We start from the raw sequence: 27,659 nt of genomic DNA on the forward strand, positions 1-27,659 counted from the left end.
CTGGTGAACATGCAATAGTATTACGAACATAGATTGCAATTCCACCTCCTTTAGACCCTCGGTCAAGCCCAAATAGGTTGTAGTTGTCAATCGTAATCTGCAAGACATTTATGCCAGGAGTGAGAGATGTTTCTGTTAGGCAAAAAAATGTCTGGGTCCAGATTTGCCACTAGTTTTAGTTGACTTAATTTAATCACAAGCCCTCTGATGTTGACATGTAGAACACCAACACATTTTCTGCCAGAAAAATCTACACAATTTTACGAGTTCTTTACATTTTTTTCTGTGAAAGGATGAAGAGCGGCGAACTTTGGACGAATAGCAGCAGCTCGCAGATGGTGATATTTTTAAGAGCAGAATGTGAAGTTTGGAGGAAGTGCTGGTGAAGTAATGGGACAGAGTTGCATAGGGAAGGGGGAAACCCCTGGAGGAGGAACGCGGGAACTCTGAAGCAGAGTTGGGGAGGTGGACGATCCCCCTTCCCCCCCCCCCAAAAGCTTCTGTGTGTGTCTCGGGGAAGCAGTAAGGACCTTAGGTGTGAGTGGATGTGTGTGGGTGATCTTGTATTGATTCTTATTCGGTTGATGTTCTTAGTGGTAGCCTGCTCCACGGTTGTAACTCCTCTGCCTGGGGTGATCGGTGTCAGCTCGGGGAGTAATAAAAAGCTGACATCCCTAACAGGCAGGACTCTGAGTGGTCGAACACCAGCGCAACTTTATACACCCCAACCGTCAGCCCTCCTGATTAGGCAACGTGGCACACATTACACATCCGATTGACAATTACATGGCAAGGCAGTTCCAATTGCAGTTTCGAGATTAATGCCCCTAAACCTTTGCATGCAAATATAGGCTTACAACCCAGATTGTATAATGTTCTCACTTGAAATTGTGGTCAACGTTGCCTCCTCACATGAAGCAATTCCTCATACAGTACCATATCGTAATATCTGTGCCATCTGCAGCGGGTTGAGCGGAGTGGCACAGTTTGTTTCTGTGCCACTGCTCACATAAGCGATGATTGACATCTGAGCCAGTCCCATGCTGCCCCTTCACCCAGCCCACACTGACTGGTGTGGTGAAGCATGGTCAAACATGCCCACACGTGGCACAGCAGGAAGAGGCCTTCATCCAGCAGTGGCTTGGCAAAAGTTTTGAATTAATTATGTTACTATTGATTTAAAGCTTTCGTGACTGAAGGGATTCATATTCTTGGTTCTTTCGGTAAAGTCACGTAGAAGGGAAACAATAAAATAATAAAAACAATCATTGTTTTATATTTGGATTATTTTATTGTTTCCCTTCTATGTGACTTTAACGAAAGAACCAAGAATATGTTACTATTGTTATGATTGTCATCTTCAGGGAGAGGATTATTTCGTCAGACAATGCAATTCTTATTTCCCTATTGATTGCATTGCAGAAAGAGTCCTCTCGTTTCAAGGTTGCCTTTCCCCATGCAAGGCAATATACGCTGCCCTCATTCTGCATACGCCACTCAAGCTTTAGTCGGAGATTAAACTTCCCTTAACCTAGTCCTCAGACTGTTGGATTTTAATGAAAAAATACCGAGTTGAATATGAATTCGAATATATATTTTACGAGGACAGCTGTGTCCTGGATCATTCCATCTACCCTTGACCACAAATATAATTTTGACATCAAGGTAAAGTCAAATCGGAGGCTCCTTCCCAATATTATAGCTGCACTGGATCCGCGGCATTGCCTTTTCAGAATGTCTCCGTGCATTTGGGAATATTTAATTTTGCGGGTGATTTTTGTAAATGTAGCAACTGAGTTTGTGACACGTTCGCAATGACCTTCAGGGGCAGCTACAGTTACGTTTCCTTATTCTAACTGCGAAAAATATTACTTATGGATTCTTAAATGACGTTCGGCTGAGTGTTGTCAAAATGACGGTGCCTTTATTATAACAGCCCCACAAAACTGGCGCTATGCAAACTAGCTTAGCACCTTGTGCCTCAGTGGCAAAGGCAGTTGGTGCTGCTAACCGCTGGACTATCCAGCCACAACAACAACGTACACTTCTAGATTTAAAGCTTTCGTGACTGCAAGGATCCATACTCTTTGGTTCTATTGGGTAAAGTCACGTAGGTAAAAAATATTAAACAACAAAAATCACGACGTTTCGGCCACAACACAAGCGGCCTTCATCAGGTGAAGGGATCAGGCTGTCTCGAGGACAGCGCTGGAGTGAAACACAGCCACGCTCAGACCGTGAACCTTTAAGCTGTGTGCGAGCAAACGAGGTGCCTTGACAAAGGAATTAGCATAAAAAATAGCATTTGATTGGCCGACTTTAGAAAAGAGGTGGTGTATGTGCCGGTGGACTTGCCGTTTGGCGCGGGGGGGGGGGGGGGGGGGGAGTTTACCTATTGATGGTGTGAAAAGGGAATTTATAAGAGCTGCGAAAGTTTGGGGTACCACTACTTGAAAAATATACTGTACCATTGAAATTAGTTTAATGTTTAGTTCGATTTAGAACATCTTTCCAATGGTTGCTTAATTTGAAACCATCTTCTCGGTTGAAATTGTGTCTGTGTTTGTAGATCTGAATTGCCTCGTGAACAAATCTCTGATAGAAACCCGTATGGGTTTGCAAAGAACCTTGGTATCAGAGAAAATTATATCGTGATCACCCACAGCATTGTAACAGTGATCAGCCACGGCAGAAGAATTCGTTTTGCCGTGTTTCAAATCTGATTTGTGCTCCCGAATTCGGTCAGAGACATGTCACTTTGTCTCCCCGATATAGCAATCACCGCAGGTACAACTCAATTTGTAAACCCCGGGGTACTGTAAGTCAGGAATGACATCCTTCACAGATGGGATCAGATCACGAATTTTGTGCACTGTATTGAACCGGACCTGGATTTTGTGTTTGTTTAGAATTTTGGAAATCTTTTTAGTAACGCCTGCTATATATGGTAGTGTGATGGTTTTGACCGGAGTATCAAGTGGTTGTTTCTGTATGGAGGGAGAAACAGCTTGGCGGATGGTACGGTCAGAGTATCCATTCCTTTTGAGGGCCAGGTGTACATGTTTATATTCACTGGTCAGGTGGTGTTGGTCCGAAATGCAATGAGCCCTATGGTATAAAGTTTTGATGAGATAATTATTTTGGGCTGGGTGGTGGTGGGAATCAGGTTTCAAGTAGGAATCTGTGTGGGTGGGTTTCCTGTAGACAGAATGCCCCAATGAGCCATCAGGTCTCCTCTCAAACAGAACATCTAAGAATGGTAGCTTGCCATCTTTCTCCACTTCCATGGTGAATTTGATGGCGGGATGTCTAGAATTGATGTGGTGTAGGAAAAAGTTCAGAGCTGGGAGGCCATGTGGCCAAATGACGAAAGTGTCATCCACATATCTCTTCCACAGGGAAGGTCTGAGGGCGGAAGTCTGGATGGCGTCTGATTCAAATTTCTCCATGAAAATATTGGCTATCACTGGTGACAAGGGGGATCCCATGGGGGCACCCTCATTTTGTTTGTAGAAGGAGCCATTCCAAGTAAAGTAGGTATTGTTGAGGCAGTGCCTAACCAGTGCAGGTGTGTCGGGGTCTAGTCCATGTTGGACCAAATTTTCAATTATTTCAATGGTATCAGGTACTGGGACCTTGGTGAACAAAGAGACCACATCGAAGCTGACAAGGATATCGTCAGGGGACAGTACAACGTCTTTGACCATAGAGACCAATTGGGCTGAGTTAAGTACCGCTGAGGCGGTCTTGCCAGTGAAAGGCAGCAAGGTATCTGACAGAAAATGGGCTAGTCTATAGGTAGGGGAGTTGATCGTGGATACGATGGGTCGTAGTGGGGTGCCTTCTTTATGAATCTTGGGAAGACCATAGAATCTAGGGGGTCTTGCAGCAGAAGGTTTTAGGGAGGGACGTTTAGTTGGGTCAATTGGGGAGGTCGAACTTGTGATGATCTTGTTGGTTTTTATCGCTAGGCTATTGGTAGGGTCATTTTTAATTTTTTAGTAACTTCCATCGTTGAGCAGATTCTGGATTTTGTTGTTGTATGAATCTTTATCCATAATTACAGTAGCGTTGCCTTTATCGGCTGAGAGGATGACTATATCACTTGTTTTTTTTTTAATTCGCGAGTTCAGAGCATTCATTTTTGCTGATGTTACTAATGGGTTTCTTAGCATTCTTAAGAATAGTGGCTATTTCAGCTCTCGCAACGTCTGCTTGGATGTGTCCTACGCCTTTGAGGGCTACATCGACCCGAGAGATGATATCATCTACTGGTATGTGTTTTGGGGTGACAGCAAAATTCAGTCCCCTAGCCAGTACTGTTTTCAGATTGTCCGAAATCGGGGTGCTACTCTGATTAATGACGATTTTGTTAACATCTAGTTTTGTTATATGTGGAACTGGGTTCTTCTTTGATAGGTGGTTGAATTTAGAAATCAGGTTAGCTTTACATTTGACTGACAGTGAATCAGCAGAAGAAGCAGTCATGTTGTCTACGTGATTCCAATCAGAAGGTGACATTTTTTGTGTTAACATTAAATGAGCTTGTAAGAGAGTCCTGTCTAAAGTATCGAGTTCAAATCGGAGTAGCCTTATCCTCTCTGAGATTAAAGATAGGCCGGCCTTAAACAGAATCTGTTTAGAATTCGGAGAAGATACAGCAGCAGAAGTGAGTGTGAAAGCGATGGGTATTACCTTGTGATCGCGGCATCTTTTGAGGAAGGTCAGCGTCTCGATGAGCTGTGACTTCTTGGCCCGTTGTCTGTTAAAAGCTCTAACAGATAGGTGAAAGCCCTCCCCGTAGAGGTTATCAATTCTAGATTTAAAGCTTTCGTGACTGCAAGGATCCATACTCTTTGGTTCTATTCGGTAAAGTCACGTAGGTAAAAAATAAAACAACAAAAATCACGACGTTTCGGCCACAACACAAGCGGCCTTCATCAGGTGAAGGGATCAGGCTGTCTCGAGGACAGCGCTGGAGTGAAGCACAGCCACGCTCAGACCGCGGACCTTTAAGCTGTGTGCGAGCAAACGAGGTGCCTTGACAAAGGAATTAGCATAAAAATTAGCATTTGATTGGCCGACTTTAGAAAAGATTTTGTTGTTTTATTTTTTACCTACGTGACTTTACCGAATAGAACCAAAGAGTATGTAACGACGTACACGTTCTGTACGGTTGGCTACGTACGGTGCGTTCTCTGGTCTGACACTGGTGAGATTAGGCCATGAAGAAGGCTGTCTCGGGTGCAGGCCAATCAGTTTCAAAGACATTGCATTGATAATTATCAGAGCACGTTTGTTTGCATGCTCACCACAAGTGTGTGTGGTTCATTCAGACACGATTCCTTGCAAAAGGTTTCTATTTGGTGTTTGAACATCTTAACACCTCCTGTTTTATTGTCACAAAGGATAAAAGTATTCTTATTTTGCATACGATGTGAAAGAAGTTCAACATATGTACAGACGTGGTTAATGTGCCACCACAGTGGGAAAAGTGTAATGTTCCACAGTGAGACTTACACACGGACAAGTGTTGGGGAACATTTTCAGGAACCGAGCAAGGAGAGGAGAGAAAGGAAGCAATTAAAGGGGTCTGCAGGGATGGTAAACATGGAGAGATGCACGCTGAGAATTACACTGAGACAGGAATGGGAACACGCGGATTAGGGGACATGTGCAGGTTACCGACGTCATCAAACCGTTTAGAGAAAGTTCGTGGGCTTGGGCAGGACACGTCGCTAAGAAGGGACGATGAGGCAAGAATAATAACTGAAGTGGGAGCCATCCCATCGCTACATCTACCATCAGTGGATGTCTGAAAGGGCGTCCACTAGTGGGAGATGGAGCGATCAGATTCGTTCAAGTGCAGGTGGTGGCTCGGTGATGCACGGGGGTTCAAAAGCGAGGGTTTGAGGAGAGACTTTAAAACAACCAGATGGAGGGAGGTGGGGGGGCAGGTGGAGTTTCCTGGCGACGTAGCTCCCAGCTATTTACAGACGTGTCCCCAATATCCAGATTAATGCAAAGCAAATCTGAAATCAGGCCTGGATATATTACATTATGTATGAATGGAAATCGATTTATGTTTTCGGTAACATTGGCTGATGTCACTATTGTTAGCACAAAGACATTTTACAGAGACATCGGTACATAATGATTGCACAATCGATGAATATATTGAAGAAATTTTCATTGATACATTATGCCAATGATCAGAAAACAAGAAAATATCCTAAATTTCCCTGAAAAATTAGATCATCCAAGAAATCTGCATTTTTTTTTAAACCCAGACCTCTTCCCCACCACATTCCATATTGCAAAGCAATCCTCTGGGGCAGGAAGTCGAGCAGGAAGTCGAGCAGGAAGGCGAGCATAGCCAGAGCGTGTGCGGTGAAGCTATGTTGCTGTTTGCAGTAATGGGATGATGAGTGCTGCACTCCATGCTGTCTGCGTGAGCAGTCGTGCTGGTGCTGGTGTTCGGGCTGTGCTGGGCTCCGTTCCACGTTGACCGTCTCTTCTACAGCTTCGTCACCAAGTGGACCGAGACCTTGGCGCTCGTGTTCAACACTGTGCACATCATGGCAGGTGCAGCGCGAGCGCGGACGCGGCCCCAACTCGAAACGTGGGCAACAATGCATTGAGACCAAAATGTCTCTTTCTCAAGGGGCCCAAAGCAGATATTATAGTTCGATGAGTCATGTGAATGCAAACATTATGCGATGGACAAGCTACATAACTGAATATCAGAGTCGCTTGAAATAATTACGTTGATAGACAGCCCCAACAGTCCTGTGTAGGCTGCTACATGGGAGGTGGACATGTCTGTTTATATTTCTTACTTTCACCCCTGATGGTAAAACCACCGCGTCGTTTCTCCCCTGCAGGCGTCCTATTTTACCTGAGCTCCGCCGTCAACCCGATCATCTACAACCTGCTCTCGACGCGCTTCCGCGCCGCCTTCCGCGAGCTGCTCTTCCGCCAGCTCAGCCGGAGCACCTCGCTGGGCTCCAGTCCCGCCAAGCTGTCGCTGGTGAACCGCCACAGCCTGACGGCGCTCAGCGGCCAGACGCTCAATCTGGGCGAGCTCGTCGACTTGGGCTGCCCCGCACCGCTGCTCCCGGCGCAGGCCAACGCCACGGGACCCGCCGCGCGGACGGCCCCACTACCGGTGACCAGGGAGAGCATCCATCACATCTGCCTGTGAAGAGGAACTGCCGGCTGTAAGCCACCGAGAACCTCAGGTGGCCCGGATTGATGGGCCTTTAAGAGGCTGCAGCCCCAGAGTGCCGGATTTTTCGGGGTTCTAACAAAAATATTTGAGTGCTTTTCTTAATGGTTGAAATGCAATACTGTGGCACTATGATACATGCCTGGTATGCAGAAGTGCGTGGGTTCGATCCCGACCCTGATGCCTGCTGTATATTTAGAGTTTGCATGTTCTCCCCGTGGTTGCGTGGATTTTATCCGGGTTCTCCGATTTTTTCCCTTCACATTTAGAAACATGTGTTAACAGTATTTCGCTGCTATAAATTTCCACGTGATAAGTCACTTTATTAGGCTATAATTTGTGGTCAGGTGGCTTCTGGCTTCTGCTCAGTGGGCCTTACCTAGTAAAATAAAAAGTTAAAGTTATTTGGGTGACTTGGTAATTGAAGCATCAATGTACATCACTACCAGTCATTTGCTGAAATTCTCGATTTATTCTTTAGAACTTTGACTTATGTTAATAATTCGCATATATCTAATTTTTAAAAGAGAGATGAAATAACCAAGGTGAGTGACATCCGAGTGTTTGCCGTTGGGTACGAATGGTGGCAAAACAGTGGTGGGAAGGAATTGAATAAACAAAACTTAATCCGGCCCTGACAATGCCAATCCACCGGCTGTTGTAATGGCCAGCCAGGATATCGTTACGGGCCTCAGATTGTCGTAACTTGCCATTAACCACGTGCGCCCATGCTTAAGCAGAGAGACACTGGTGTACACATTTCCAAGCAACCATCTACTCCGTCGTTTTGGCTTATACTGGATTCAAATAATCGCAATTCATCCCTGGTAATGTAATGTATACTCTTTGGTTCTTTCGTTAAAGTCACGTAGGTATAAAATATAATTACATTTTAAAATAAAATGTTATTTTATATTTTATAAAATAACTTTTATTTCATTTTATACTTATTTTATACCTACGTGAATTTACCGAAAGAACCAAAGAGTATGGATTCCTGAAGTCACGAAAGCTTCAAATCAAAATGTAATGTATGTTGAACTGCTTTCGCACCGTATGTAGCCAACCGTGCTCATCAGAGGTGCGTGAAAGACAGTGGTGTTTGACTTCCTAAATTACTACCATGGTAAAAGTAAATGGGAATAGTGCAGCCCTGCACTGACATGCCACTACTGGTGGAAAGGCCTCCGATAGAGGGTATTTGACCTACCTCTTGCAGAATTAGAATCAGAATATTTATTTATACCCGAGTAATCCAATGAACTAGAAAGCTCTTTTTCACAGATGTCCAGAAGGGGCGGGTAAGAACGTTACAACAACAACAAATACAAAAATATGATCGTCGTTCAAAGTACAAATCACCAAATCACATACTAAACCATCCCCATCCTACCAGGCAAACCCCACTGAGGTATTAACTTGTGTTTCTAAAGCAACCTGATCATAAATGATAGCTCAACAAAGTGGCTTATCATTTGGACATTTATGGCAGGACAATAATCTATGTAATCTCAATGCATGTTTCTAAATGTGGAGGGAAAAACCGGAGGACCCAGAGAAAAAAAATCCACGCGACCACGGGGAGAGAGACGCAAACTCCAAATATACAGCAGCAGGCGTCAGGGTCGAGATCGAACCCCCCCCCCCCCCCCCCCCCCCTTACATCACAGCTTTAAATTCGTGAGAGCAACCCAAACTTTACCCCAACACATGTGATCTGCCGATCGAACAACTGCCATGTACCGTCGGAGGCAGGGGAGCTTCAAGAAACCTGCTCCATCGTTTCACCATTGACCCCCCCGGCTTTCAAGTCCAGTGTTGCTCACAAGTACACCATAGCGGCAAATTAATGTAATGGTGTAAGGCCATTATCCGTACTATCTATAACATCAATTGCATTTCGAATTCTTGACTGTCGGGTATTGCACACGCTAGTTCGCTGTGCTCACTATAAATGTAAAAGTAGACACGCAGTCTTTGTCATACAACCCCCTGCGATGCAGCAATTAAACAGACCGGCAGGGCATCACGCGAACGTAAAAGCAACACAAGGCCACCAGCAAAAGAACAATTACATGTACCCAAAAAAACGACGAATTTCTTCATCCGAGATGTATGAAAAATCTTGTTTTAAATTAAATGGGGGGGGGGGGGAGGGACGGTTTACGAAGTTTCAATCCGTCGTTCTCAAATCAGCACTTAGCCCATCACCGCGAGCGCACGATCGCTCACTCGGTCAGCAGCCGCGGTGGAGCTGGGTGGCAGCCAACTCAACTGCTATTTGTTTTTGGTGTACTGCGTGAATTTGTCAGCTGTTGTACCCTTGGGACGAAAGGCAACGTTGGAATTGTTGACCACTGAAGAACCCAAAATATTGTTGTTGTCCTTTAAGCACAGAATCAGAATATGTATTAATACTGGAGGAATCGGATGAACTATAAAGTTATTTTTGTCACAGATTGTCCAGTCGGGGCGAGTAAGAACGTAACAACAAACAAAACAAAAACACGATAGCAGTGCAGAGTAGAAGAAAGGTAAAAAAAAATCATCCAAACACAAATAAAACTAAACCATCCCCATCCTATCAGGCAACGATCAGAGGTATTAACTTATTTTTCAGAAGCGACCTGGCCACATTATAGCTCAACACAGTGGCTTATCGTTTGGACATTTACAGCAGCAAATGAATCTCAATAATCTCAATGCATGTTTATAAATGTTAAGGGAAAACCCGGAGGATCCAGAGAAATAAATCCACGCAACCACGGGGAGAGCGACATGCAAACATTGTCGCTGGAGAACGGGTGACGAACGGACACTTGGCTGCGCCACCGAAATCAGGGGGCAACGTGACGGATGTGCTAGAGGAACCCACGGGCCCAATTCGCTGTGTTGTTTTGTTCATCACAGCTGCATTGTCTCTAGCAAAATAAACAAGGGGCAGCACTGACCATCGGTGGCTCTGAACTAATGGTGGACAATCTACATTACTATATCAGGGACTCATCAACGAACCCTTGTTTGTGCACTCTGGAGCAATGGCTCTCTAGAGTGTGGTTCCCCGGTACCCCCCGAGTCGGTGGCCCGGGACGCTCCTCTAGGTGATCCGCGGGGGCTGTGATGTAAACGCAGGTTGATCCGGGCAATAATGACGTCCATTATACCTTTTGTTTCTGACATGAATTAATATTTTACTTATATTTGATTTTTATAAAAAAAAAGTTCGGTAAACTACCCTGATATCTAAATGCCCTCCCTCCCCCTTAAAAAAAAACAACCTTATAGCTGCGTTTAAAAAAGCATGTTTTTAAGTCGCGGTAATATTAATCATTTTGTATTACAGGGACTCGCACTTACGGACGAGTTAGGTTCCAGAGGTCTGTTCGTATGTCGATTCGTTCTTGTGTCCAATTCTACTCCTGCCGATTCCAAACATGTTGTACGGCATGTACACTAATCACGAGGGAATGGCTTTAAAAGTTGTATCATGTCCTGTAGATGTCACTGGTTCTTCACGTTCTGCATATGTAGATGCCACCACCACCATCTATTGCGCGGTGGTTGAACTTACGACTCTCGGTCCGAACAGGCAACTCTGCATACGTATCTCTAAAAGTTCGTAAGTCGAATGCTCGTAAGTGGAGGAGTCCATTTAGAGAGAGATACGATTGCGTTTTGTCACCAGGGGTGGGGGCGCTGTGCGGTCCACGGAAATATTTGCATCGGCTGGATGGTCCTCGGGCGAAACAAGTTTGAGAAATTCCGCTGTGGTGGGATGACCGAGTTGACCCGTGAGTGATATTTGAACATGGCTTCCCGGTGGCTTTTCCGGTGGCTTCCCGATGAACTTGGCTTTCCGGCGGGGAGGTGGGGCACCTCTGCTTTCGTGCCACCCAGGCTGGGCTGCGCAGGTGCCGGCAAACGAATGGACGCACCACAGTTCAGATGGGGTTGCACGATGTCTGGCATCACGAACCCCTGAAGCTTTGTCCCCGTTGTGCAACGGGAACGAAATAAGTGGTGGCTGGCTGCGCATTAGTTTTTAATCCATTTCCACCAACAGCCACGGCGACTGTACGCGCCGGGCAGCGAGTTCACTTGGTTATTGCTTCACAAATGAAAGCGTTCGAATATTTGCATCCAAGACTCAGCCATATGGGATATCACGTGTTGCGTTTGTAGCTATACTGTAATCAGATTGGTCAGAGTAATTGAATGTGATGATATTCACATTCATGGCATCCAATCCGATTCAACTTGCATCGCTTTTGTAAATTATTTGTCGTTATTGATTGCTGTTTTGTAATTGTGCCTATTGTGAGTAAAGTTTGAGGCGTGTGTATTTTATGTGTAGTACGTACTTTCCCAATGTGGGGAAGAGCGATGGTGCAGCGGCTCACGCACGGGCCACTGATCTCAACCGCTCGAGTTCGACTCCCGGCTATGGCTATTACTATGAGTAGCGAGGGATATCAGTACCGGCCTTGGACCCTTCACACAGACCAGTCTAACTAACCTAAACATTTTTTTTATATTTTACCAGGTAAGGCCTACTGAGCTCTACAGTATCTTTTTTTCAGAAGCGACCTGGCCACAAATGATAGCTCAATGAAAGTGGCTTATCACGTGGGAATATATAGCAGCCAACTACTTTAAATGCGCGTTGATTCTAAATGTGGAGGGGGAAACCCAGAGGACCCGGAGAAAAAACTACGTGACCACGGGGAGAACACAGTCACCTCCTGAGCCATCTGCTTCGTCATGTTGTATCAAATTTGCTCATCACATGCCAATAAAAATATACATTATACTTATTGTTATCCTCAGAGGTGGGTCATGTCCAAATTAAGCGCTCTTTCTGTACTGTTGTCAATTATTTAGCCAAGAAAGCCCAAGTCTCAACATTGTGTTTCATGGTGGGATAGGCATTGGGGATGTTTGGACAATTTAAGGCCAAGAGTGTTTGGAATATTTGAGAAGACGCAATGTTTTATTGGTGGACCTTAATCAACTGCTGCACGAACGATTGGCACCTCACAGCCTTTGCAACCTGATGCCTTCAACACCAAAAAGACAGAAACAAAATCCCCCATATAGCCTTAACAGACTATTGTGGAAAGTGCTGTTAGCGAGCACTTCTGAAGGCCGGCACTGCACACGAGAGGATTGGTGGTCAGCACCACACCTGACCGCCTTGGTCTTCCCAGTATTGACACACCGCACCAGGTACTCATTTAAGGCCGAGTCGACCTAGGGGATGCCCAGGACCAGTTCAGATAATCGTCACTGGTGTCGACCGTGAGTGGGAATCAAACCTGGGTCGCCGGATTCATAGCGCAGCGCACTAACCGCTACGCCACCACCATCGTATTCACGGTTATTCAAGCCAACATCGTGATCAGTGGGATAGGCATTGCGTATGCAGACGGTGCAACGACACTGGGATCCCATAGGCCAGAAAGGGAGGGAAATTGAACAGGGAGCCTCTTTTCATTCCTAGTACCAGGCCCCATGGCGACCAGGCTACGACACTGGGTGGTGATACATATTACACTATACCAGCGCTTCAATATGCCGTGCATACACGAGATGCAGCACGACATCCTGTGCTGTCCTTCACCTGCACCTCCGATTAGCATGGTTGACTACGTACGGTACAAAAGAGGTTCAACATACATACAGATGGAAAATCGTGTGGCGGTAAAACATCTTTCGCACCGTACGTAGCCAACAGTGCTAATCGGAGGTGCGAGTGGACACAAAATAAGGCATTGCTTCAAACGGACGATATGATACGTGCATCGAATTGTGACCTTGAAAATATATTGCTTATTCAAGTGTTGGTGCATGAAAGCGAATTCATTTTTTTAAGTTGTAACGCAAGACGGTAAAAATGAGACTAAATGGAATCTGGAATCAACTTATGACCCCTAATTGTGAGAATTCAAACTCGCTGAGATTCCGAGTGCTCCATGGCTGCTAGAACGAGGGCCGTGCACCAGCTCAGAGCTGAATGTGTGGCCGAGGCTGTATGGCACACAAAACGGCTTCTTCATTTTAGAGATCATCAGTCTTGCATAGCCCTGCTTCCATGCTGCCACATCAGTGCCTGAGGCTGTTAAACAGAAGACAGCTCTGTGCAAACTGGCCTAAAGAGACCCTCATTGGGCCTCAACATCTTTCACTTTAATAGCGTTTTGAACATTCTGTCCCCGAATTATAAATAAGTTCACGAATTGTTTCGTCTTAAATTACATGTTGAAACATTTTCCAATTGTTCCATATTACATTCATTACAGAAACATGATTACAAAGTGACCTTTGTTCTGACCATAGGGCACATTGTTAAGAGATACATATTTCAATCATTACATACAAATGGCACGAGAGGGCAAGATAAGCCAAAGCAAAGTTCTTGATAACAAGAGATACTGCTGTTAATGTATACAGCACACAGTGCAGAACTGTACCCCAGAACATTCTTGATCAGCAATTGTCAATCCACTGCTGGATTAGGCCAAACTGCCGACATTTCTTATGATCCCGCGATGTAGAATTCCATCAAACACCTGCGGACGAGCATCTTGCATTGATCCATCGCCTCTTGAATACACTCCGTAATCGGCTGCCCCTGCGGTTAGAGAAAGTTCTGCCCAGACCGTTGCATAACCCAGTGTCCATATGTTATGCTACATTTATCATATTCATGAAGTGATTTTAATATTTTTATTATCAGGCATGGGAAATATATATTTACATAATAAAAAAATGACAAATTCATGACTTTCCTTCATCATTTTAAAATATATGTTTAATAGGTAAATCATTTACATTAGCTATTGACTGTTTGCCCAATTACACCGTGCATCTCCAGCTAATTTTGTGCTGAAATTGTAATGCAGATATTGTTTCCACTGTATAAAGGAGCTGCATTTTAAGGTAAAAAGATTAAACACGTGACAGTTTCGCAAATAAAGGCTGCTATATCTGGGTTAATATCTGGTAAAACCATATTACAATTGGGCTATTTATATGTGAACCCCATGTTTTGATATCGGGTGACCACATTCAAAGCTGTGGCCAAAACAATTTTCAACAACAGATATCGATGGGCGCAAAACAGAGCAAATATCATGCGCGGTGATGTTGTAATTGCGCCCGTTAGGCAACGCGTTATCTCATGCGATGATGTCCACATAATCATGTAGCGGCTCGGTAGCTATGCTTAACATGTGCACACACTTGAGCAAGCCCGTGAAAGTGAAGAATACACCGTGCAACCATCGCAGACACCTCTGCTATCGTTGTGTAAAGGTGCTGCAGAATATTAGGCATGTTGAAGCAACTTTGGGAGATGCTTACATGTTTAGATGTCAATGTGTTTCTGGTGTTTACCAAGCTGATGTAGTGTTCAATTTTGACTTAAAACTTTCGTGACTGCAGGAATTCATATTCGTTGGTTCTTTCGGTAGTCACGTAGATAGATAAAATAAAATCAAAACTACGACGTTTCGATCACAACACAAGCGATCGTCAGCAGGAGGACGATCGCTTGTGTTGTGCTCGAAACGTTTTTATTCACTTTCATTTTTTCTATCTACGTGACTTTACCGAAATAACCAAATAATATGATGTAGTGTTGTTACGAAAATTGGACTGTTGAGTGGCTTCTACTGCAAGTGTAATCCATTCAACATCCTGTTCTTTGTATAATGTAAGTTCCAAATATTACACCGCATTTACGGTAACCTTCGTACCTGTGCTCTTCATGTAGAGTAATGTTTTTTTATATACATATAAAATGTGTATTTTCCCATTCACCACTGTTTAACCTCAACAAACTGTAATTCTAACAATAAAGTTTGTTTGAAAATACAATGTACGGAGCATTATTTGGACCCCGGTGAGACTAGGTCCTAAAGAAGGCTTTCTCTGGTGTAGACCAATCATTTTCAAAGACAATGCGTATATAATTATCGGGAGCATGGTTTTCTTTGCATGTTCACCACAAGTACGTGTGGTTAATGCAGACACGATTCCTCGCAAAAGACTTATATTTGGTATTTGAACATCTTAACACCTGTTTTATTGCAGAAAGGGTAAAACCTGTTATTGTTTTGTACGGAGCATCTTTGCTCACAGGTATCTATATGGTTGCCATCTGTCCTGGCTTAATCAGGATCGTCCTCTTGTTCAGAGAACAGCTGTCCGGCGAAATCTACAAGCCTTCCCAGGACGTAAATAAGTCCCGATTTATTGGTTGCCTAATAATTATAATCACACACCACTCGGCAACACATTAACGTGTAGATCTGCCCTTTTCAGTATTGACAGATATTCTAATGCCCGCCATATGTCCTGGTTTTATTTGCACCTCAAGATGTGGCAAACCGAGGCTTAGGCATATGACAACCGCAATGGTAACACTTCAATGCAAACTTCATTTCCAATTAATCTTGAACCAGCTTCCTGAAGAGTTCTGGCAATTGTGATTTTTTTTGTTTGTAATTTGTTCTTGAGGTGCCAGCGGTTTGGGGAGGTCTTCATCCAGCAGTGCACTGACCATGGCTGATGATATGATCTTTATTTACCAGGATAGAAACGCGAGCTTCACATAATTTTCAAGGGTGCCTGGTACGATGGTGCCAGTTTATAAATTCTACTTAAAAATTGTTGATAGAAGAAAAACATGACATTGTTTAAATATAGAATTAAATTTGAAGAAAAATAATTAAAATCAATAAATCGAAAATTAACATTGTAAATTTCGATTTAAAGCTTTCGTGACTGCAAGGATTCATCTTCTTTGGTTCTTTCGGTAAAGTCACGTAGAATGAGAATAAAATATTAAAATAACACAATTAAATTCTCACGACGTTTCGGCCACAACACAAGTGGCCTTCTACATTGTAGCTGTCGTCCCGACAGGTTGTTCCTTTCACCTGAAGAAGGCCACTTGTGTTGTGGCCGAAACGTCGTGAGAATTTTATTGTTTTATTTTATTATTTTATTCTCATCCTACGTGACTTTACCGAAAGAACCAAAGAAGATAACATTATAAAGTTGAACTTTTATTTATTTTGTACATGACATACATTCGTTGAAAACCCTATGTTTTTAATGGACATACAGGAGAGCAAAATTTTTATTTCTATTAATGAAGTCTTCTCCACTTACATTCTTGATTCTTTCGGTAAAGTCATGTAGATAGAAAACAAAAATCTAAATTGAAAGCAAAAAAACCCGCGACGTTTCGATCGCAACACAAGCGGTCTTCTTCAGGTGGAGAGGAAAGAGAGGGCAAGCCTCCAAATGTAGCCGCTTATTAGGGCTCAAGAGTGAGTGGGTGGGGGACATGGGCTGCACGAGAGACAGGGCGAGAGAGGGGGTGGGGCAGAGATAGGGGCGAGGTTTGAGATGGGAGGAGGGAGGAATTGAGACAGGGGGAGAGAGAGGGGATGGAGCAGAGATAGGGGGGAGGGGTAGAGATGGGAGGGGAGGGGGATTGCATCTCGCTACGCCCATCCACACTGCTGACGGTAGAGGTTGACAAGGAAACACAAATTCAAATCATGACCCAAAGTGGTTCATGACATCTTTCCAATGATTGCTGAGTTTAAAGCCGTCGTCTCGGTTGAAATTGTGTCTGTATATATTGATGGCTTCGTGAACGAATCGTTGTTGATAGCCAGTTTGCTTGCAAAGTACCATCATCTTAGAGAAATATATTTCATGTGAGCAATATTTGTGTAGCTACCATCATTAAGTAGGTCCTGAATTTTGTTATTGTACACGTTTTTGTCCATGACTGTGGCATTACCCTTGTTGGCCGAGAGGATGACGATACCTTCCCTTTTTTAATTGAAATAACTCAAAGCGCTCCTCCTTACTGATGTTGCTGACTTGTATCTTAGCGCTTTTGAGGGTTGCAGCGATTCCAGATCTTGTCACATCTGCAGCGATGTGTCCCAAACCCGTTAGGGCTACATCAACTGGTATGTGTTTGGGGGTGACTGCAAAGTTCAATCCTTTAGCCAAAACCGACTTTAGACCACCGGAGATTGGGCTATTACTCAGATTGATAACAACCTTGTCAAGGTCTACCTTTTTAATTTGTGAATCTGATTTCTTCTTGGAAAGGTTGAATTTGGAAATCAGATTATCTTTACATTTAGCTGACATTGTAGTGGCTTATGAAGCAGTCATGTTATCTACATGTTCCCAATCAGATGTATACATTTTTTGTGTCAATGTTAAGTGTAAATTCAAGAGTGTCTTGTCTGGATGATCCACTTCAGTGCAGAGCAGTCATTCTCTCAGAGATCAGGGCCAAGCTAGCTCTAAACAAAATTCGTTTGGCATTGGAAGATGTGACAGCAGCAGAGGTCAGTGTGAATGAAGTCGGTATTACCTTCGAGTCACGGAATCTCTTAAGAAATGTGAGTGACTCGATCAGATGAGCTTTCTTGTCTCGGAGTTTGTTAAAATATCTTATGGTTATGTGAACACCCTCCCCGTAGAGGCGGTCAAATTTAGACTTAAAACTTTCGTGACCTCAGGAATTCATATTCTTGGTTCTTCCATCTCTACCCCCCCCCCCCATCTCTGCCCCCCCCCCATCTCTGCCCCATCCCCTCTCTCCCCGTCTCTCGCGCAGCCCATTTCCCCCACCCACTCACTCTGGAGCCCTTAACAGGTCCCTGCAGGGTGGGTTGGTAGGAACATTGGAATTTTGCGCAATTTTATAAGACATATGAAGTCTCTGCGCTGTCTATTGCTGATTTTACACCCAACAGCACGAGATTTCACTTCGTTAAAGTATTGAAAGGGGACGGACGGACGGACACATTAATCTATTGCAGGCTGGTACACTCAGTTTACAACTTCGTTCCTACCAGTATAAGCGGCTACATTTGGAGGCTTGCCCCCTCTTTTCTCTCCACCTGAAGACCGCTTGTGTTGCGATCGAAACGTCATGGGTTTTTTTGCTTTTAATTTAGATTTTTTGTTTTCTATCTACGTGACTTTACCGAAATAACCAATATCATGAATTCCTGCTTAAATCTTCTCCACTTGCGCAGGGATTGCCACTGGGCCTCAGCGTACACATAAGAACGGCCCAGTACGGGCGCGGCTATGACAGAAGTCAAGCAAAACAAGTGCAGGAAGCGGAATGGCTCGTACGGGCACGGTTGCGAAAATTACAGCGGGTTCGTTCAGCTGACCCGCGCCCATCAATTTAATCGTAAAGCAAAGTTACAGCCCTGCGATCGCTTGCTCACAACACCAGCTGAGCCTTCGATCGAGGGGGATCCAGAGAGCTCCACTTGAGTATGCTGGTCGACTTTTAACACACTGGTCAGACATTTTGGAAGAGTTAAAACAAAATTAAAAACTTTTTTTTTTAACCAGGTAAGTACCACTGAGCTATATAGCTCTTTTAAAAAAAAAAGACGTGGCCACAAATAATAGCTCACTGAGATTCACTCTTTGGTTCTTTCGGTAAAGTCACGTAGATATAAAATAAAATAAATTTAATCACGACGTTTCGGGCGCAACACAAGCGTCCATCATCAGGTGGGATAACCACAGCAAGAAACAATTGCTGTGGTTGTCCCACCTGATGACGGAAAGCTTGTGTTGCGCCCGAAATGTTGCGAGATTAATTTATTTTATACCGACGTGACTTTACCGAAAGAACCAAAGAGTATGGATCCTTGCAGTCACGAATACTTCAAATCCAGATCTCACTGAGATTACTACGTGAAAATGTATAAGAGCCAAATACTCTAAAACGCTCCAATAGCATGTTCCTCAATGTGGAGGGAAAACCCGAGAACCCAGAGAAAAATCCACACGACCACGGGGAGAATATGCAAACTCCAAATATACAGGCGTGAGGGCCGGGATCGAACCCACAACCTCCTGTATACCAGGCAAGGAAGTTAACATCTCGTCACTGAGTTGGGAGTACCAACACTTTACCCCACCACCCGTGACCTAACGATCAACTGTGGTGTGCCCATTTATACTGATGAGCGGACAGCGTTGGGAGGATTCAAGAAACGTGCTCCATGTTTTCAACTGCCAGATCGGACTGGCGACATCTGCATCACAAGTCCAGTGTCCTAACCATTACACCACGGCAGCATCCCTGTGTCTCCTAAAATTTGCAAACCCCATTTTCCACAAAGTGTGGAAGCACTTTTTCACTTATCCCATTGGTTTTGCATTGTCAACAGGCTCTGGAACTCGTCCTGAAGAGTACCAGTCTTCATGGAACAGTTCCATAAGCGTACAGATGGAGTAGAGCCTGATTAGTCGAGTATCATTGGGGGATCCGTGCATAGAAATCTCCACCGGCAAAACTTTCACACATTTTGGTAGATTCTTGAATCGTGCCCCTGATCGTTACACCAAATTATTAGGCGAGGAACATCACCATTATTAGACATTGCCTTCCCACTGCTGGTTAAAGGCCTCTCCGCACTGTAATCAACTGTCAGCCCTGCCATGTCACAACCCATCTCACTCCAGCACGTGTCCTTGGAATGGCTGGCCATGCTGTGACACTATAAACGCTGTCATTATTATCTAGTCACTGCACCTCTGCGGTTGTCCACGAAGGCACGTTGATACGGTGCCTGTTTTCTTACCAACATTTTAGTTTAATTCATCAATGAGTCCTTCCAGACCAATGATTTTTAGTAGAATATTTAAAACATGACAAGGCCCTAGACCAGTTTAAACTTCACTGACGCTCATCGGCAGAGCATATGGCCTGCAAAATGAACGCCACATTATGGTTTCATATTCTAGGGAAGAGCCGTCCACAAACTCAGTAGGACCCAAACATTACGCTATATTAAGCAGAGGACAATTACAATATTTAATTTCGAATGCCAAAAGTAATTTTAAATGTATTTTCTATACAGCTATTAGAAAATTAACTGTCGGATTGCGGTAATTTATTTCACTTTAAAAAAACAAGCAATTATGGACTGTTTTTGCTTGGTTGAGTTGACAATCACAATTTAAATGGAAAATTTGACCCAGTAAACGTTTCCAACGACTGAATGATTAAACATTACCAACGGTCACTATAGAACACAGGCACAAAATGCTGATGTTAAGCTCAAGTTGTTTGCTAAATAATATAACCAACATAGATGTAACAATCCACACCCTGCCCCCTATAGTAATTCAGGGTTGTGATTTCAATAACAATTTTCTTTTTAAAAAGCGGTTACTATAGTGGTCGATAGTTGCTGCAAATGTCATACGAATCCATGACATACAACGTATACAAATTTCAAAACAATGCTTACACACGCAATTCAATGTTGACTTACTCATCAATATTGATACTGTAATATTGTAACCTGTAATAACAATGCCACATCCATTCCGTTCCTTTGTTCGTTAAGGGTTTTTAAAACGAACGTCCAGGGACTATTATGGAGGTGAAAAACTATTTCAAAATATACGAACTGTGGGCAAAGTAGGCCCACACCTCAAAAACGAGTGGCCTCAATGAAAGAATCCATTAATGCACCAAACCTTCCAAACTTACATGAGCGACACAGCGGTTGTTAGGCCGGTGGAAACGTCTGTACTTTGACAGGGTGACTCATGGGCAAGAGCTGTCAAGCAGAAGCCTCTCTGCATTTGACAGGTGAAAGCATTGTTATCGCTTGTGTGTTGCTGATTGTAAGTCGCCTGCCTTGTCACTCTGCATGAAGCTTTATTATTCCTTTCCGCAAGTAATCTCTATGACTAAAACAGGGCACTACTGGTAAGAGCACCTAAGCAGGCTGGCAACATTTCAATTGCACGGCCTAAACACCATCTCAGCATAAAAGAAGTTGAAGTACGAAATAATTATAGCCGAGTATCTTTTATAACCTTTTTTGTGCTCGATTAATGGGGGCCCAATTTTAAAAGGCAGCCACCCAGCCATGCTGACTCCCGAAGGCGGGAAACCCCTTACAAGCCATGCCCAAAGTGACGCAGTTTATGCCGATGATGTCACCAAGCCCTGCCCATCACTTCCCATCCCACATCACCTATGGGAACGGATGTGACTGTCCTTCTAAAATATTGTGTTATCTTATTAGTCGAGTGGTGAAGCCGATAATTTATCATACTGGAATGGATTAACTAAATCGGGAGAACCAAATCATCAAAAAGTCTGAACTTGTGCTGCCTGCAGGGACATTGTGATGGACGGGTGATGTTACACACCAACGGATCTGCTTTTGCCTCAACTCGTTGCATAAATCAACATAGAAATGGAGGCATTGTGGATATAATTACAAGGTATCTAAGCTTTCTTTCAATAACACCTGGGTCTGCTGTGACCTCTTTATCTGCTTTCACTATTTTATATGCCTTACTAGTTACACTAATCCTGGTGCAGACACCATGTCACGACTAATGGAAAATGACAGGTGTTGATTAAAAAAATTACATAGCATAGAGTACAGAATATGCAATATCTTTAAGACTTTTTTTTTCGCTACAATACATAAATTTAAGGTTCGCAAAATAACATTATCTCAGTCGGCACAAAAGACACTTTATTAAAATAAAGGTGTAATGAATATATGTATTATGCGTAACCATAACGTGACGAAACGTGAAAACAATAAATTACACATTTCACTGCATTAAACATCATTAGACACGGCAAAGAAAATCTCAAAGTAGAAATAGGGGCACGCATTCTGTCAGTGTGCTTTTCAAGGATGTCAACATTTTACTTTAGATACAAGTAACAGCTGCATATTTTAATTATCTTAATCCATCACTATTGATTGAAGTTGTCTCTCAATCCGTTGGAGAAAACACACTCCAGTGCTTGGTTTGATCAATAATGAAACACATCGGAGAACTTCAGCCCATTATTTGTGTGTGCAAACAGTGACTTGGGTGTCTTATGAACACATCTTACACAACTGTCATGCAAACAAGCGGCACGTCAGCAAAATTATCTGAAAGGACGGTCCATTCAGAGATATGAAATTTGACGTTATACAAAAACATTGAGTTTTACCGTGTGTTGATTTGTACCGACGCGTAGGTAGGATGTACTAACTGGTACACGTGGTGATGTGCACAATTATGATGGGTGATCTTCCAACTGGCCTACTTGCTTCATTTATATTTCCTACCATACCTTGGACAGCACTCAAAATCAAACAGAGCAGCATTATATTATCTGTGGACCAATCAGAAGCACTCGATGCTTGTGTAAAATACATACCATAAAAACACAAATGTGTACATCCACACAAATATCTATTCACAAAAATGCAGATAAACCTTTGCTCATAACTGAGAGAGTAGCATTTCCCAATGAAAAACTCAGTTGCAGACAGACATATAACCACGTGAAAGGCTCTAACAGAATGAGAACAATAAGGGCATTGAGATGTTTTTTTTATACGAATTATGTAATGTGAAATATCAGGGGACACACGACTCGCCTAATATATTTAAAAATATATATATTTTTTTCTATTTCAACGTGGATTGCACAATGAAGAAACAAAAATGATTGCGGTTGTGCACTGCACCTTGGAATCATAATAGCTCTAAAGGCATAAGTAGATGGACTTCCCACCCAGTAAGCACATTTCTGTCAAATAAAATGTATCGTTTATTATTCTGCTTGTTTAACCAAGAAAGCCTAACTGAATCTCGACACTATTTATCAGGACGGTCCTGTCAATTGTTTTCAGTTAGGGGCGATGCTACTGCCAAGTGTAATCCCAAATGAGTAATTCTAAGGTAATTTTTCAGCATTGGGATGTTTGGCCAATAGCAGTTACATTGTATGGTGTTTTTTTTATCTCAACTATGCCCACATTTTAAGATGTTTTGGGAATTTCTACTTGTTGGCTATACATTATTTTATAATTATTTACTTTTGTTATATTGGAAGTGTGACGAAATCTACAAACACACAAATATGACGAGACACGCCAATCAAACAATAAAAAAAATAACAACCCAACATTGCATCACTGCTAACCAGTGCTCCCATCCTGAGGCGCACCATCAACCCCAGCCTCTAAGAGCAGCTGTGGGCAAGGGACGAACGTGGCGTGACAAGCTCACGTGGGCACGCTCGACGGCGCACTGTCAAAGCGGGGCACAAGCACCGCCTCGTCACTCGACAGCTGATCCTGAACTTGCTTGCGGAACATCTCTCGCACGCGGTTGAACTCCATGATGTCTCGAGGCTCTTCCTTCAGCCAGAAAGCGTCAAATTCGTGAAACAGGTAGCCTGCAACCGCACGGGACAATTGCAGGATCAGTCAAGGTCAAGTTGCAATGGCAGATGGAAAATCTAAATGGTGCAAATTCATTAGTGACAATTTTGCAGTGATGCTCGCTTGACTGTTATGAGAATGTTGCAAGCGATTGCAGTTATTGTAGGAATAAAATAAAACGTGAATATACTTTTGATTTAAAGCTTTCGTGATTGCAGTGATTCATATTCTTGGTTCTTTCGGTAAAGTCACGTTGAAGGGAAACAAGAAAATAATAAAATATATAAAACAATAAAATTATCACGACGTTTCGACTGCAACACAAGCAGTCATCATCAGGTGTGAAAACCACAACAAGAACATTTGAAATGTTTTTGCCGTTGGGATTTATATATATTTTATTATTTTATTGTTTCCCTTCAACGTGACTTTACCGAAAGAACAAAGAATGTGAATATACTTGTTTATCCAAACAATCCTCATAGCGTCTCAAGGTTATTTTCTGGTGGGTCCGAGTTGTAATATATGGCCAATGTTTTATTGCGGCTGAAGCGTCATTTATTGTGTTTACTGCATGTGAAAAGGCAACCAGAGTGCCTGAAGTTCATGCATGCGAGTACAGAACAATGTGATCCTGTGAAAAAGTGCAATGTGCTTACACGTCAATTCTGGATAAAATGAACTGCACTCGTCTATCAAATGACATATGAAGTTGGCAAGCAGCAAAACGTAACAGAGATCCCCGCATGCTTTGCACGACAGGTTGCCCACCGTTTCTGCACACATTCTGCACAGAGGCTTGATAGCCACCAGCTCAAAATAGTAAATATTTGTGGGGGGGTTTAGGCAGCAGAAAAACAACAAGACCGTATACTGGTCTCATCATCAAGACTGATCAATACATTACAGCCATGGGTGCCTACTGTTGCCATGAGTGCCTAAGGAACTTGTGTTGAGCAGCTCTCTCCCAACAACATTTTGCACAGCCTACGTACGAGAGAAAATGCTTACATTTGGTACAGTCATCGTTGTTACAAAACACTGCCATATATTTCCAATATATATTACCGCTTGTACGTAATGGACTTCCGTGAGAATTCAACTGTTATGTTACGACCACGAGTGTAAGCTATTTAGTTTGATAAAATATGCTTAGCAAGATCGTTCTGAACTCAGGAGTCTTGAGATCCAGTGACACTCTAACCATAGTGAATGTTTTTTGGTTTACTACGTAGGCTTCCACGACCAGTATCATCCATAAGAGGTTTTTGGGTTAGATCGTGTAAATATATAAATGTGTCGTTAAAACCCGCCGCCACCCGACACAGCCAACTAGTAAGGGTTGTCACGTCAACAGAACGTGGCCAATTCGTCACTAGTACGGCACACCGGTGAGTTGGAGAGCAAAGCCACGACATTTACAATCCGAGTACGACGTTTCGCCAGTAATTACAACTAGCTTCATCAGGCGACAGCCAGATTTGTGGAGAAGTCCAATTGTTTCGTTCCTTATATAGAGGTCGTAGATGTGGTGACCACGCTTCTGCGCTCTTGCACAAAGTGGGGGGGAGGGGGGTGGATTACTGAGTCAACGTACATTATGCACGTGCATTATGCGAGCCCTTTGAGCTTGTCCTTCCTGTCTATTGTTTGTATTAAAAGAGCCATACCAACGGTAATCCCTATTGAAGTATGCTGCCCTTCATAGGCATGCATTTAAATAATGTAGTATTTCATGATTCGCTTCCACGCAGCACTAAGGCTATCCGAACGGTTAAAATTATTTTGATTTCTTTCAATTTCGATAGATTTTCTAATTAGACTTGGCCAGTCATAGCTATTTTTGCACAGAACTTCAACATTATAAAAATCAATTTAGTGTCCAACAAGGACAAAGTGTCCAACATTTACGACGTTGATATGCTACCATGGATTAGAAACTTGAGTTACGTCACACCTTCCAACATGACTCTGGACACATTTGAACTAAGGGGCCACCCATTCAGAACGTACGCAAAAATCTGTCAAAACTTGACCCCTCCCTCCCTGTACACACGCGTACTTTTTACAGCCCCCACCTGCATACGTACGCTTGACCCCCCCCCCGCCCACCCGAATCCTATAGAACGACCAATACTAAATCCACGCAGAAACAATCAAGGATTCATAATATTAACATGTTTAAGCAAACAGATAGTCCACCGCCGAACGATATAACTCATTTGAAGGCCAATGTAGACAAATTATTATCGAGGCTTCACACCCCCCACCCGTTTCCTATGCGCACGTACATTGACAGTAAGACCCCCCAATATGCAAGCGTACGCATATGGGTTAACCCCCCCTCCCCCCTCCATGCTTACGTACTAAATAGATGGCCTCTAAGTAGGTCTGGTTTCTGATGTGACTTTGCGTGGAGCTATTCTCAAGTGTTTTTGTGAGTTTTTACCTATTAAACCATGTTTTATTTTTTATATATGTATTTTTTAAACAAGAGCCCTGTACAAAGCATGAGCGACATGGGGAGAGAGGGGGGTACAGACATTCAAGCCCTAGGCCAGGTCACTACAGGGCAGGGGATTAAACCCTGTGAAATACGGCTGATTAAAGTAAAACACATCAGCAAGCGCTGCTACGACTGTTTCTACTGCCTGTGGGATAACGGGGTCCGATTTCTGACGATCCTATTTCCGCCGACGGCGTTCCTTGGAAGGGCATCGTGTCGTAAAAGCGGAGACCGCCAGTGTGTACATTGTGAACCACTCAGCAAAAAGGGTCTGCATCCTTACAGAAGGCCTGGTGGAAGTGGACGAGCCGAGGAGCAGCTGGAATGATGTTGTAGAAGTGGCTTTTCATTGCGCCAGCGAACAGCAGAGTGTAGGCGAGCTCCGTGATGTTAATCCCCACAATGGCGTAGGAAAACCTAAAACAAGCGGCACACGCGCGCGTAAGTCAACACGCATCGAACACATTGCTACTGGAGAATAACACAAGAAACTTGCCAACTAACGTGTACAGGCGCACATGGCAATGCATCAAATGTAGTTTGACAAGTTTTCACATTTGGCTCACGATGTACGATGAAGAGGGGGGACATGCACTTGTTAAAGTAAATCATTGGGTCCAAAGCAGAAAAAATACATTAAAATGGATACAAATTACACATGGAGATAGTTAGGAAATGGTAGTTAAGAAAATAATGTGAAAAGACATACTAGAATCACGTTAGGCATAGGACTATTCGAAAGAACTGCGTAGCATTGCACTGCAGTTGTAATTGGAATTGAGAGAGCTGCAGCAAGCAAATAACTGGGGGTCAGTGATGACATTTATGAGAAAAGTTAACCATAATGTCATAGGCACAATGCCTTTGCAAACAGTTCGACCTAATTTGTAGCAATATTGACCATTGCAAATAATAATATAACTATAAACTTTTTTGGAATACATGTTCTAAAAATACATTTGAATGTAAGATGGATAATTATAAGCTTTTTGCCATTGCAGCTTTTTGCCATGAGAAGCTGGTGTACAAAACGTACTGTACGCAAATACTTTAGTGTAGTGAAACAAACAATGCAATTATAAAACACACAACTAAATCTGAAAAGGTTCATGAATAAAATAAATAGGTACAAAAACAATCACAACTCAATTAAATACACAACATTGCAATAAAATACTCGACTTGAATTTCCATTGTAAAAGTTGAAGGTTCAATGCATTTTTAGCATGACATCACGAAAGTCGTACGTGCTCAATTACAGAGTGGGTGTATCAGAATAAAAGGTCACACACTGAGGAGGGCATCAATGCTCGACACATCCGAGGCAATTATGACAAGCACCATTGCACAGCGGGGTGGGAGGGGAAGTGGGGAGGTGAACAATTTTTCAATGGACCCCTGGCTTTATACGCGTTAAGTAGGAAGCGACCATATGAGGTGGTGGAGGACTGCATTTATGTCGAATTGTACATAATGACACCGGGGGTTTGCGAGACAAAGACAGAGATATTTATTCCATTAGTAGGTTGTTTGGGGGCTTTACTGACATCCAATCACCCTCAAAATGCCCGCTTCTGGATGCTAAGCAGGGCTGAGGCCGCTTTGTATTGAAATGGGCTGGCTACCAGGGCTTGCCGGGTGCTGTAGG

At 43.2% G+C, this 27,659-nt stretch overlaps 2 protein-coding genes across 7 annotated transcripts in view; one reads left to right on the plus strand and one right to left on the minus strand.

Annotated features, from left to right (window-relative positions):
- The window catches only part of LOC116942821 (neuromedin-U receptor 2), a 54,181-nt gene extending 39,075 nt beyond the window's left edge, over nt 1-15,106 (plus strand). Inside the window, exons 3-4 of the mRNA XM_032955140.2 lie at nt 6,460-6,585; nt 6,885-15,106. Of these exons, the coding sequence (XP_032811031.1) occupies nt 6,460-6,585; nt 6,885-7,204 (446 nt within the window). The 3' untranslated portion in view covers nt 7,205-15,106. The remainder of the gene's footprint in view (nt 1-6,459; nt 6,586-6,884) is intronic.
- Nucleotides 15,107-21,781: 6,675 nt separating this feature from the next.
- The window catches only part of LOC116942819 (ELMO domain-containing protein 1-like), a 48,253-nt gene continuing 42,375 nt past the window's right edge, over nt 21,782-27,659 (minus strand). For 5 of the 6 annotated variants that reach the window (XM_032955134.2, XM_032955136.2, XM_076067526.1 and 2 more), the window contains 2 exons: nt 26,295-26,428; nt 21,782-23,519 (listed from right to left, as the gene is read on the minus strand). In XM_032955134.2, coding sequence (XP_032811025.2) covers nt 23,347-23,519; nt 26,295-26,428 — 307 coding nt within the window. In that variant the 3' untranslated portion in view covers nt 21,782-23,346. The remainder of the gene's footprint in view (nt 23,520-26,294; nt 26,429-27,659) is intronic. The other variant, XR_004402855.2, reaches the window with a different exon arrangement.

Source organism: Petromyzon marinus, chromosome 16 (genome assembly GCF_048934315.1).
Source record: "Petromyzon marinus isolate PM22_M1 ecotype Great Lakes invasive population chromosome 16, UKy_Petmar_22M1.pri1.0, whole genome shotgun sequence".
NCBI classification, from domain to species: Eukaryota; Metazoa; Chordata; class Hyperoartia; order Petromyzontiformes; family Petromyzontidae; genus Petromyzon; species Petromyzon marinus.